The sequence below is a fragment of the Salvelinus alpinus genome, chromosome 6, assembly GCF_045679555.1.
Source record: "Salvelinus alpinus chromosome 6, SLU_Salpinus.1, whole genome shotgun sequence".
NCBI classification, from domain to species: Eukaryota; Metazoa; Chordata; class Actinopteri; order Salmoniformes; family Salmonidae; genus Salvelinus; species Salvelinus alpinus.
In genome coordinates, this window is record NC_092091.1 from 64,494,980 (window position 1) to 64,509,079 (window position 14,100).

A 14,100-nucleotide genomic window follows, 5' to 3' on the forward strand; every position below is an offset into this window, starting at 1 on the left:
TCCACTGCATCGTTGTTGGCCGTCAGGACAGGAAATGCTTTACCAATGCAATTGAAATGGTTTTATCCAAAAGGCCAACAGCATCACACAGCAGAACCCAAACTATATCAACTAATGAGAAGGCTCAATATGGCTAAACAAGCATTTATTACACTTTCTAGGGGGTTAGTGACATGTCTATGTCCGTGAGCCAAAACCATCACCATGAGATTCCTTTCTAAACACTCTTCCTCCTCCTAACAAATAACAATACGATCTAAGTTGACTCTGAGTTGACTCTGGTAACACAGTTCCTCGTGAACCCTATCTGTATCATTCACCACACTACTGTGGGAGGTCTCCTCAAACCAAATACCTTCATGTCTTCTCCACAGTTCTTAACGTGTGATAACGGTACCAGTACATCAGCCCTTATATGGTCTCTCTGTTCTTTCCATCCAGGAGCCGTCGGAGCCAGACCTTGAGCAGCAGCTGCGCTCCGTGGCCAGTGTTGACGAACTGATGAGGATAGTGTACCCTAACTACTACAGCATGCTCAGTTGCCGGTCAAAGCGGGGAGCACGCTTCACCCTGAGAGGGGAACACACAGCCACGGAAACGCGGTCGAGCGGCGAACTGCCGGCGTACGCTGGTGCTCCCTTCAACCCTGACACACTGAAAAGTAAGTGTCTGTTTTCAGGAGATGCTTTCTCTGTCACTGTTGGCCTGTCTAGATTTGTTGGGTGTTGACCAACTGACCTTGTAGGATAGTAGCATTTGACTATGACAAGCAATTAGATCAGTGCTTAGTTTTAGCAAACAATTTTTTATCACCTAAAAAAGAAAATACATTTGATTGGCCACTTATCTTGACTGACGTCAATACATGGTTTGTCGAATGATGATGTAATTTTAATGCTCTGGTCTTCCTGTCTGATTCTCTCAACGTGCATCCAACAGGTATTGAGTCAGAGTGGAAAAAGACCCAGTGCATGCCACGAGAAGTTTGTTTAGATGTGGGGAAAGAGTTTGGGGCGGCTACAAACACCTTCTATAAACCACCCTGCGTGTCTGTCTACAGATGTGGGGGCTGCTGCAACAGCGAGGCGCATCAGTGTATGAACATCAGCACCTCCTACATCAGCAAGACGGTGAGTTGCACATAACCTGGGGGACAGCAAGAGGGAGGGGTGGGGGTGTGAGTGTGCGTGTGTGTGCGTGGCGGCGGTACTCAACTTCAGTCCTCACAGGCCACAGTATCTTCAGGTTTGCTTTGTCCCCAGGGGCTCAATCGATCAATTAAATCGGAGGTCACAGATCACTCACAGATCATTTTACTAGTTGAATGGCAAGACCTGAAAACCGTTAGACACACAGGCCCCTGAGGACTGGAGTTGGGTTAAAGCCTTGCTTCATATGATTTAGAAATGGTTTAGTTGATTTGCATGAAAATGCCAAAACAACGCATTGTTTTTACAGAGTGTGATCTGTGGAAATTCCAATGACGTATTGGATGTACTCTGATGTGCTTATAGCTTCTTTAAAGCCTGCGCTTAGTTTTTCTCTACTAGACTGAGGTGAGTGAGGGGCTCATTCTCAGTGTCCCACATTGATTCAGGGGATAAACGGCAGGCAGGGGGTCTTCTGCAAGGTTGTGTGTGTGTTGGAGTTATTAGCGGCTAGGCCTCTTTTAATTGTCCACTTATTTTGGGTGGGCTGACCCCAGCCGGGCTATTCTGAGTCTGTGTGATTTAAAGCATGACACGCTCACAGTCAGGGGTTTGAGTCTGAGTCCTCCTGGTCAAGGCCTTAACATTACAACTGTTGTTAGACTGCTAATGTATGGAGACTTACCACAGCCTCTGTAAGTGTAGCTCAATGACCTACTTGACTTAATCCTGGTCACCCCTGGGAACCTAAGGGCTCTTCCTATAATATTTACTGCCCTAACACATTTTTTTGTATAGCATTTTTTTGTATTGTATAGTTCAATAAATTTGAATCTCTATTTTAGGGGATCAGAAAAAAATACCGTAATAGTTGTGCAATTGTTTTCGTGCAAATCAACAGTGCAGTGTTTTTATGACCAGTGAACTAGATTCATAAGGCCCTGAGATGTGATCTGCTGTGTGTGTGTGGGGGGGGGGGGGGGGCGGGGGGGGGGATGGGTATTTGAGGGGGGGGGTTCTGCTCTGTGTGGTACAGTAACTGATGTCTCTGTTTATGCTGTGTTTGCGTCAGAGTATAGGTATGCGTCAACATTCAAGGAGACACTGGGGGAGCATAGATGTTAGATTAGGACTCGTCTGTACAATTCAGCTGAGCGCTGGCGTGCCCTGATCTATGCAGATAAAACATATGTTCTCCATCCAAAGGGGTCAGATTTAAGTGAAGGATTCTATATTTCTATATAGCTCTAATTAGCAAGACGCAGGGCACCAAAAAATGAAATTGAAACCTGCAGTTCAATAACACAGCTAAGTAATATAGCCTACATGTGTTTGGTAACGTAACTACTTGTTAAACATTGGTGGTTGGATACAAACGAAGTGTGATTGGATTCAGATTGAAAATTGAAGCATGTGTTTTCCATGCTATTCTGTCCATACATTTGATTGATTTCAAGCCCAACTACAGCTCCCATGACTCTTTGATTGGCTTACTTGGAGACTCATAGCTAAACCAGTGACTCATGTTACTACTGGGTATCCCCAGAGAAAGACTAGCTTGTTGTGTCTACTCCACCTGACATCACCCACAACCTTTGGATTATCTGTCGGTCTATAGCCAGGCAGGTTGGTCTGTGGCCAGGAGGGTTAGTCTGTAGCCAGGCGGGTTGGTCTGTAGCCAGGTGGGTTGGTCTATAGCCAGGCAGGTTGGTCTGTGGCCAGGCGGGTTGGTCTGTGGCCAGGCGGGTTGGTCTGTGGCCAGGCGGGTTGGTCTGTAGCCAGGCGGGTTGGTCTGTAGCCAGGAGGGTTAGTCTGTAGCCAGGCGGGTTGGTCTGTAGCCAGGCGGGTTGGTCTGTAGCCAGGCGGGTTTGTCTGTGGACAGGTGGGTTGGTCTGTAGGCCTACTGTTTGGTTTCCACTACCAGAACTAATGGCCAATCAAAAGTCTCTCCAGATACCTCTTATTTGGCTTTATGCCCACCTGAACCCAAACAATGTGCAGGCTCAGTGGATTGTAAATGACTCAACGAACTCGTGTGTTTGACAGGGCCGGCAGTGAGACAGATTGACTCGCTGAATAGTTAGGGTGAACTTAATTAATAAACAGTTTACCTGACTTTTACTTTACGTGACCTGCAGTATCATGGCGCCGACAGAGATGGTCGCCTCGCTTCAGGTCCTTAGGAAACTATGCAGTAAATAGTTTTTTTATGTATTATTTCTTACATTGTTAGCCCAGAAAATCTCAAGCGTTATTACATACAGCCAGGAAGAACTATTGGATAAAAAAGCGACGTCAACTTACCAACATTACGACCAGGAATACGACATTCCCGAAGCGGATCCTTTGTTCAGACCTCCACCCTGGACGTAGGATCTTATCCCAGAGGCCGACCAAAACAACATGGTCGCCGCAGGTGAGGCAGACGGAGCGGCCTACTGGTCAGACTTAGAAGGCGAGCACACCATACACCGCTTCCGAGCATATTACTCGCCAATGTCCAATCTCTGGACAACAAGGTGGACGAAATTAGGGCACGAGTTGCCTTCCAGAGAGACATCAGAGATTGTAACATTCTCTGTTTCACGGAAACATGGCTGTCAGAGTCGGTACAGCCGTCTGGTTTCTTCATGCATCACACCGACAGAAACAAACAACTCTCTGGTAAGAAGAAGGGCGGGGGTGTATGCCTTATGATTAATGACTCATGGTGAGATCATAACAACATACAGGAACTTAATAAGTCATTTTGACCTAGAATTCCTTACAATCAAATGCCGACCTTATTATCTACCAAGAGAATTCTCTTTGACTATAGTCACAGCCATGTATATCCCCACCTCAAGCAGATACCTCGACGGCCCTGAAAGAACTTCACTGGACTCTATGTAAATTGGAAATCATACATCCTGAGGGTGCATTTATTGTAGCTGGGGATTTTAACAAAGCTAATCTGATAACAAGGCTTCCTAAATTCTATCAGCATATCGAATGTGCGACACGGGCTGGTAGCATTCTCGACCATTGCTACTCCAACTTCTGCGATGCATACAAAGCCCTCCCCTGCCCCCTCCGCCCTCCCTTTGGCAAATCTGACTATGACTCCATTTTGTTGATCCCACCCTATAGACAGAAACTAAAACAGGTCAGGTCTATCCAACGCTCGTCTGACATATCAGATTCCACGCTTCAAGATTGCTTCGATCACGTGGACTGGGATATGTTCCGGGTAGCCTCAGGCAATAAAATGTATGTATACGCTGACTCAGTGAGCGAGTTCATTAGCAAGTGCATCGGTGATGTTGTACCCACTGTGACTATTACTACCTTCCCTAACCAGAAACCGTGGATTGATAGCAGCATTCGCACAAAAATGAAAGCGCGAACCACCGCATTTAATCATGGCAAGGCAACTGGAAACGTGACAGAATACAAACAGTGTAGCTATTCCCTCTGCAAGGCAATCAAACAAGCAAAGCATCAGTATAGAGACAAAGTAGAGTCGAAATTCAACGGCTCAGACACGAGACGTATGTGGCAGGGTTTACAGTCAATCACGGATTACAAAAAGAAAACCAGCCTCGTCGCGGACATCGACGTCTTGCTCCCAGACAAATTAAACAACTTCTTTGCTCGCTTTGAGGACAATACAGTGCCACTGACATGGCCCGCTACCAAAGCCTGTGGTCTCTCCTTCACCGTGGCCAACGTCAGTAAAACATTTAAACGGGTTAACCCTCGCAAAGCTGCCGGCCCAGACGGCATCCCTAGCCGCGCCCTCAGACCAGCTAGCTGGTGTGTTTACGGACATATCCAATCAATCCCTATCCCAGTCTGCTGTGCCCACATGCTTCAAGATGGCCACCATTGTTCCTGTTCCCAAAAAAGCTAAGGTAACTGAACTAAATGACTATCGCTACACCAGCTCTGTCAGGAGGAATGGGCCAAAATTCACCCAACTTATTGTGAGAAGCTTGTGGAAGGCTACCCAAAACGTTTGACCCAAGTTAAACAATTTAAAGGCAATGCTACCAAATACTAATTGAGTGTATGTAAATTTCTGACCCACTGGGAATGTGATGAAAGAAATAAAAGCTGAAATAAATCATTCTCTCTACTATTATTCTGACATTTCACACTCTTAAAATAAAGTGGTGATCCTAACTGACCTAAAACAGGGAATGTTTACTAGGATTAAATGTCAGGAATTGTGAAAAACTGATTTTAAATGTATTTGGCTAAGGTGTATGTAAACTTCCGACTTCAACTGTACATATTCTCATTCATCCCTTTACATTTGTGTGTATAAGGTAGTCTTTGTGAAATGTGTTAGATTACTTGTTAGATATTACTGCACGGTCGGTACTAGAAGCACAAGCATTTCGCTACACTCACATTAACATCTGCTAACCATGTGTATGTGACCAATAACATTTTATTTTATTTTATTTGAGCATCGCTAGTTGATTTTACGGATCTTTTAAGCATTTCTTTCCTCTTCCCTCAATGAACTATTCTGTAGGTACAGTGGGAGTGTTCTTTAAGACAACTCTTTGGTAGTGCTCACTTTCTTTCCGCAGATGTGCGTAGAGTCCAGTGTCAGGTACAGTACATCAAGACGCCTTAAGGAATTTCTCTCATGTACGTTGCCAGCTTAACGAGGGGTTAGTGTGTTGTCTTTAGAGCGGTGGGGGGGATGTGTGATGCAGTGTAAGTGCATAAGCACGGCTGTAAGGAGCCGGGTGTGGATGGGAAGGAAGGGCAGGTAGGGGAAGGTAGGGAAGCACACCTCCCTGTCACCAGGGAGGACTTTCTGGGACGACGTTAGGGCATGGGGGTCAGATCATCCCGTTATTACAGTATTTTTGGTATTCACGGGTATTCCCCTCACTTATAAACCATTCCCAATCTCATCAATGTATTGGGATAAGGGTTGCAGTATTTATTGTGGTGGGCATTTGTCAGGTTTTACTGCTTTCTTAAAAGGAAGCTGGAATGGCCTACGCCAACGCCCATGCCAAAGTGCTGAGACTAATCAGACTGGGCTGCATTGGTAACATGTCTGCCAGGAGGAGGATCGGGGTGATTGCTTAGGTCAGTTTTAATCATCCTTAAGGACTATAGTCCTCATTGAGTGGTCTGTTATTTTTTTGAGTGAATGTGGACTGACCTGTTTCATTGAAGGGAAGAAAAGTCTGGATTCAAGTCACAGAGACGTTTGTTTGCTATTCATGCTTTGGGGCCAATGGCCATTCACAGACTCACTCTCAATCACTGCTTGATTCTACTCCATTCCTCCCTATGCGGCCCTAGAACTGAGTAACCTCAATGAATCGTGTTTATTAATTGATCAAGCCGTGATACAGAAAGCTCCTGCCGACACTAATAAAAACAAGCTCCCTTGCCTCATTCCTTCTTTCATGGCTGCTATCCCATCCACTTCATTGTTGTCTGTAGTTGTGATTAGAGAGTTTATACACAGTGTGGTTGTGTGTCAGGGGTCTGCGAATTTAGAGTTGCACAACATGCCCCATTCTTAGCCCTACTTATCTGGTTGTTTTTAGATTTAATCTTCAACCCTCAAATGGTTCTGACTAGAATGCTGCAAAGAAACTGTGGCAAAAGGTTGATCATCAAGTTTGGTTGCACCGTGACATCAACAAGACAAATACAGGTCCTACAAAGTACTATTATCTCTGTCAGTTGCTTGATAATTGTTTTTTTTTTCTCTCATAACTGTCTGGAAACCACTATTCATTGTAGGTTTCACCATTATGTTGACTAAAGAAAAAAGTCTAAAAGTCCTACTATCTGTTACTTGACTCATTTTCTCTCTCTGTTTCTTCTAGCTGTTTGAAATCACAGTTTCCAGCAGTACAATTAACAACCTAGTGACTATCAGCTTTGCCAACCACACCGTGTGCAATTGTCTGTCCAAACTGGACGCCTACAAACAAGTACACTCCATCATACGACGATCTCTACCAGAGTAAGTGTTCCTTTTCTTAATCCAGTCCTCTAACTTAGCTATGTTGATCTGCTCCTACCCCTGTAGGAGTTAGGGGTAGTAGTACTAGTTAACTTAGCTATGTTGATCTGCTCCTACCCCTGTAGGAGTTAGGGGTAGTAGTACTAGTTAACTTAGCTATGTTGATCTGCTTAGGGGTAGTAGTAATAGTTAACTTAGCTATGTTGATCCGATCCTACCCCTGTAGGAGTTAGGGGTAGTAGTACTAGTTAAGTTAGCTATGTTGATCTGCTCCTACCCCTGTAGGAGTTAGGGGTAGTAGTAATAGTTAAGTTAGCTATGTTGATCTGCTCCTACCCCTGTAGGAGTTAGGGGTAGTAGTACTAGTTAAGTTAGCTATGTTGATCTGCTCCTACCCCTGTAGGAGTTAGGGGTAGTAGTACTAGTTAAGTTAGCTATGTTGATCTGCTCCTACCCCTGTAGGAGTTAGGGGTAGTAGTAATAGTTAAGTTAGCTATGTTGATCTGCTCCTACCCCTGTAGGAGTTAGGGGTAGTAGTACTAGTTAACTTAGCTATGTTGATCTGCTTAGGGGTAGTAGTAATAGTTAAGTTAGCTATGTTGATCCGCTCCTACCCCTGTAGGAGTTAGGGGTAGTAGTAATAGTTAAGTTAGCTATGTTGATCCACTCCTACCACTGTAGGAGTTAGGGGTAGTAGTACTAGTTAACTTAGCTATGCTGATCTGCTCCTACCCCTGTAGGAGTTAGGGGTAGTAGTACTAGTTAACTTAGCTATGTTGATCTGCTTAGGGGTAGTAGTAATAGTTAAGTTAGCTATGTTGATCCGCTCCTACCCCTGTAGGAGTTAGGGGTAGTAGTACTAGTTAACTTAGTTATGTTGATCTGCTTAGGGGTAGTAGTAATAGTTAAGTTAGCTATGTTGATCCGCTCCTACCCCTGTAGGAGTTAGGGGTAGTAGTACTAGTTAACTTAGCTATGTTGATCTGATCCTACCCCTGTAGGAGTTAGGGGTAGTAGTAATAGTAGGAGTAGTTCTGTAAAGTATCTTCTCTGCATTATATAGGCCTCTTCTAGTGCCTTTTTTCTGGATTCTTAATCCAGTCTATGCCTTGTGTTTTCAGATCCAGTACATTGGGTCCGTTGAATGAACTGCTAAAAGCATTCTAACAGATATCTGTCACAGGGACTTTTCCAAATGCCCAGAAAGTGAGAAGGAGGCATTGTCCACCAAAGGACAGGAAATACACTTCAAGCACAGTTTGCAAGATGTTGCGGATGTATTTAAGCCTGCAGAGAGCTCGTTCTCGCACCAAGAAACGAAGGATAGCGTCTCCACTGTCAGCATGCTAACCAAAAGTCCCCAGTTCCAACAAACTCGCTCAGTTTTTCCAGTCAGTTCCTGGATTCTGGTTGTCTTTATTGGGAGTATATGTGGTGAAAGGGTTGTGTGTGTTTTGGATACAGTGGGAGGTTTCCTTATGTTGTACAGCATCAGTATTTTCCCTTGAACGGATATAGAGGTTCATATTGGCCAATTTAGTGTGGACACCTATTGTTCCTGTGCTGTGAAGGCTTCCTGTCAGTGTGTTGATAGAAGAGGTGCTACTACAGGAAATCCCAGCAGTGAACCTTGATTAACTTTCCATCTAGGCAGGGCAGTGCACTGTGGAGCGTTATGGACTGAGTCCATAGTCACTACGTAGAGTGAGGACAGTTAAAAGGATTGCGTTTCTGTCACCAGACCTGAAATCACTTTTACATAATTAGAGTTAGTGTAATTTCCTCCATCATACACACACCTGTGCAGCACCCACTTGGGTGGTGTAAAGATGAGATGTTGCTACTCCTGTAGTAAACGTCCAGAAGCATAACTTAACCTGCCTTACCTTATGAAAACTTCAGTATATCATGAGCAAGATATAGTGTAGACTTGGTCCCGGACCCGAACACCTAGCCCGGCCCCCAGTCTCACGCCCCCACATGTACTGTACATTAAGCCGTGTTTACATACAGTCGTTTTCTGGGAGCGGTAGGAGAGTTAATCAGAACAAGTCGGGAGACAATAATGTTCCCAGAGCCTCCACCAGACTTAGAGCAGTCCTTCTTCTACGGTACATGTATCTAGAGGTTTTCCACCAAGCAGTAGCAATAGCAGCAGTAGTAGTAGTAGTAGTAGTAGTAGTAGTAGTAGTAGTAGTAGTAGTAGTAGTAGTAGTAGCAGTAGTAGAAGCAATAGCAGTAACAGTAGCAGTAGCAGTAGCACAAGTATTATCAGTAGTAATAGAAGTAGTTGTAGCAGTAGCACTAGTAGTATCAGTAGTAATAGCAGTAGCAGCAGTTGTAGCAGTAGCATTAGTAGTAGCACTAGTAGTAGCAGTAGTAATAGCAGTAGCATCAGTTGTAGCAGTAGCATTAGTAGTAGCACTAGTAGTAGCAGTAGTAATAGCAGTAGCATCAGTTGTAGCAGTAGCATTAGTAGTAGCACTAGTAGTATCAGTAGTAATAGCAGTAGCAGCAGTTGTAGCAGTAGCATTAGTAGTAGCACTAGTAGTAGCAGTAGTAATAGCAGTAGCATCAGTTGTAGCAGTAGCATTAGTAGTAGCACTAGTAGTATCAGTAGCAGTAGCATCAGTTGTAGCAGTAGCATTAGTAGTAGCACTAGTAGTATCAGTAGTAATAGCAGCAGTTGTAGTAGTAGCATTAGTAGTAGCACTAGTAGTAGCAGTAGCAGTAGCACTAGTAGTATCAATAGTAATAGCAGTAGCAGTAGTAGTAGCAGTAGTATCAGTAGTAATAGCAGTAGCACTAGTAGTAGCTGTAGCACTAGTAATATCAGTAGTAATAGCAGTAGCAGTAGTAGTAGTAGAAGCAGTAGCAGTAGTAGTAGCAGTAGTACTAGTAGTAGCAGTAACACTAACAGTAGCAGTAGCACTAACAGTAGCAGTAGCACTAACAGTAGCAGTAGCACTAACAGTAGCAGTAGCACTAACAGTAGCAGTAACAGTGGTGATATAAGGAGCAGCAGGGTGGGGAGGGCCTGTCAACACCCCAAGGAGAGGAGAGCAAGACCAGGGCTGCACAAGGCAAGCAAACAGGCTTAAGAGCAACACTCCATAAACACTTAGAATATTCTATAGACAATGAGCTCATAGCTAAAAACAAGTTGTACTATGTATAACTCTGGAGCATAGGTATAATCAACAAAGGCCCAGAGTTTGACCTGTTTCAGTTTACATGTTCAGGAAAAACTCCTCACCCCAAAATTGAATGGCTCATTTCAAACCAAAATAAGAAACTCAACACCAACCGACATGTTCACTGGCCTTGTCATGTCATGTACTGTCAATTTATAGTCTCTAATGAGACACAATGTTTAGATCAATTGTAAATCTCTGTAAGTCTCATACGTGCGCTTTGTATACTAACAAGGGATCTTGCTCTCTATTTCTGCTCGGCATTGCGCTGTTACAGTGCGACTAGTGTAAATGTTTATTGCCCTTGTGTCAACCCCACAGACTGAAGGATTAGCCTTTCGCCCGTTCTTGACATGCGCCGGCATGCCGAGAAATGACTCATTCCCCAAGGTGAAAAACTCTCCTCTAGCAATGCAATGGCAATTGGAACACCATTGATCTGTAAGCCCTAATGTTCTCCATGTCCTAAAGCTGTGGTGTTGTTGTGACCGACCAGGGAGGACAGTATTGCCAAGAGAGAGCTGCAGATCGATCCCAGATGAGAGGCCTGCTACAGCCAGATCCAGGGCTGCGTTACAAATGGTACCCTATTCCTTTTATAGTGCTCTACTTTTGACCAGGGCCCATAGGGAATAGGGTGCAATTTGGGATGGAGACCAGAGGTCCAGGTCGTGACTACCTGACTGAAAGATCTATGGCAGGATATGAGCCATGCTACAAGGCTGTTTTGCACTAGCCGTGTCATAGGGGCCAATCAATAGGATAGGTTGAAGCACAATGAATTACAATGTAGGTGACTGAGTGTTTTTTTTACGGAAACGTTTATTCATGGTATAATGCTTGAGTTCAGTAGTAACGTTTAACAATGTGTGATTAATGGATAGAATCTTACCTGACGTGATTAATTGAAATGCATGGTCCTCTTTATGTCGTTGCTGTAACTGAGAATGTGTTCTCAGTCAATTTACCTGGTAAAATAAGGATTAAGTCAAATTTTAAAAATATGTTAGAGGCTGAGAGTTCATATTCAGGATGCCTATGATGTTATGACTTATCTGGCTGTGACATCATCACATATCAAATGATGGAATAAAGGTTTTATTTCAGAGGGAATGAAGTTGACAAATGATCAGCGTTCGTCCCCTAAGACCCTGAGTTGGTCCTGGAGTTGTCAGAACTATCATTCCAGAGAGAGTCAGCAGACCAGTTTATTATTACGGGATATTTTACAACAGTATTTTTCTGCCTGCTCCTCTGTCAGAGTGATTTTCAATAGCAGGAGGGAAGGGGAAAACGCATCATCCCTCGGTGAGTGAGCTGCTCTCTCTCTCATACATCGCCAGGCTTCGCTCAGCGCCTCGCGTAAGAAAAAGCAGATGTGTTCCTACGGCGAGCAGAACTTTGTTCTGCTAGCATGCATCTCAAATCGCACCCTTTTTCCTTCATAGTGCACTACTTTTGACCAGGGCCCATTTGGCTCTAATCAAACGTAGTGCACTATATATGGAATAGGGTGCCATTTGGGACACATCCCTTGTGTTTTTCTTCTTTGCCTTGACACTAAGGGGTGTCTCTTTCCACCATTCCTTTCTGTCTGTAGCTCCAGTGGGGGTATGGTTACATAGCAGCAACAGTTTATGTTCTGATTGTGGATATAGAGGCATTAAAGCTGTATACAACATCTAAAAGTGACCTAATGGAGTCTAGTCTAGACCAATCCATCCCCAGCATTATTCCGGATTACAGAAATAAGACCAAATTAAGCTGTGAGGGCTAATAATAATTGATTAGTTTGGGCTGCGGATTCAGCTAGCTGCTAAAGACTTAAACAGACCCGTGGGTCCAGTAGTAGAGCTCTGATCTTTCTCTCGTCTGTTGCTCTGCGGTTCTTTTCCATGGACCTTTACTCTTAACTGTTGTAAATGCTCAGGACACACAGACCATTACAAGCACAGGTCTCTCAACATGTGTAAGGATCTCACCTATTGATATCAGTAGAAGAATCATGAGGAGATGCTACGTAATGGTAGTCTAATACATGTTGGCCAGTTCAGCTGTCATATAAATAGACACGTATCAAAACCTATGGAGAACGCTGTTGTCTGAATGGCAACATCTCGTGATCATATAGTAGTCTGGAGGCTGCCAGAGTTGACACAATGTGGTTTAACGTTACTTATCAAGACCCAGGGCTAAGAAGTGCCAAAGAAGGAGCTCTCTACCCTCACACACACTGGACATAATAAACCATTAGAGAGATGAGCTACTCTTCAGAGTGAAGAGAAATGCTTTCAACTTGAGAGTGTAAGGTCATCCCAATTCCTCAAATGTCAAATAATAGAGTGTGTGTGAGGTGAAAAGACTGGTAATAATTATGAAAAGTTGGCTAAGAGTTTCACGCTCGCTTGCTTGTTCTTTGGGATGGAGGTGTTGTGAGTTACTCACAGGCGTAATGAAAATAAAATCTCTCTCTGTGATACCCCAGGATAAACAGTTAGCCATTACCCGAGCGAGAGGAGCGAGGAGGAGCTCAAAGGGCATCCCATCCGTTATCTAAGATGACGTTTATCCTGGCGTGCGGCTGTCAGTCAGTCGGTGGGGGAAAAAACCCAGTGCCAATAAAACGCTTGATGTCAAGAGACGTAACACAGATGTGCTGCTAAAGCTTTGTTCCTCCACTTTTAAAAGATAAACACATTTGCTTGAGCTTGTACAGTATGTGTGGGTAAAATGTTGAGTGAAGCTACTCTCTACTCTGAAAGATGAAGGCTTTTTGCAACAGATGCGTAGCTAGTTTTACAGATGAACATTTAAATGGGGGACCTATACAACGAGAGGACGTTTGGCATATGGAATGCTGACGTGCGTACTCTGTAGACCTGTGCCATAAGTTGGAGCAGGAAAGGACATTACAGCAGGTACCGCCAAGACTGCAGAGCTATAATATATAACATTATGTGCAGTGATGATCTATATCACCAGATCAATTTAACATAAGAAAAGCTACTAAATCAGGTGGATAGCCCGCTAACACATAGTCTACCTTCTATTTATGCACACAGTTATTATTCATTTCAATTCATCACATTCCAGAGGAGGCCCTGAACATACCAATCCATTTATCATAGGAAATATAGACAGCATTTGATTTGCTATATGAATCAAAACAACACATGCCAGAGGTCTGCACATACCACATACAAATCCCATCCTGAGATGAATTGTAGACAGTAGTTGCACTGTATTAATCAAATCCCATGCAGCAAAGATTCCCGGCTGAAGTGGAACTAACATGTTCCTGGGATTACCCCAGCCTATGTACAGTAATATCAAGGTGGTGACACCTCGGCTGTCTAAACGGACACGTCTGTTGCGTGTTATGAAAGGTGCACGGTGCACGTGTTGTTAATCAGATTACGTGTCTTCCTACGAAGCCACAAACATGTCAGGAGGGTGATTTTAGTAATTTTTTTCAGCCCTTTGGAATTTCAATTCAATTTTATTTTATATAGCCCTTCGTACATCAGCTAATATCTCGAAGTGCTGTACAGACACCCAGCCTAAAACCCCAAACAGCTAGTAATGCAGGTGTAGAAGCACGGTGGCTAGGAAAAACTCCCTAGAAAGGTCAAAACCTAGGAAGAAACCTAGAGAGGAACCAGGCTATGAGGGGTGGCCAGTCCTCTTCTGGCTGTGCCGGGTGGAGATTATAACAGAACTATGCCAAGATGTTCAAAAATGTTCATAAGTGACAAGCATGGTCAAATAA

General features: G+C 43.9%; 1 protein-coding gene across 1 annotated transcript in view; it reads left to right on the forward strand.

Moving 5' to 3' along the window:
• The window catches only part of vegfc (vascular endothelial growth factor c), a 62,314-nt gene that overhangs the window by 26,222 nt on the left and 21,992 nt on the right, over positions 1 to 14,100 (forward strand). Inside the window, exons 2-4 of the mRNA XM_071407387.1 lie at positions 442 to 661; positions 940 to 1,130; positions 6,998 to 7,137. Coding sequence (XP_071263488.1) covers positions 442 to 661; positions 940 to 1,130; positions 6,998 to 7,137 — 551 coding nt within the window. The remainder of the gene's footprint in view (positions 1 to 441; positions 662 to 939; positions 1,131 to 6,997; positions 7,138 to 14,100) is intronic.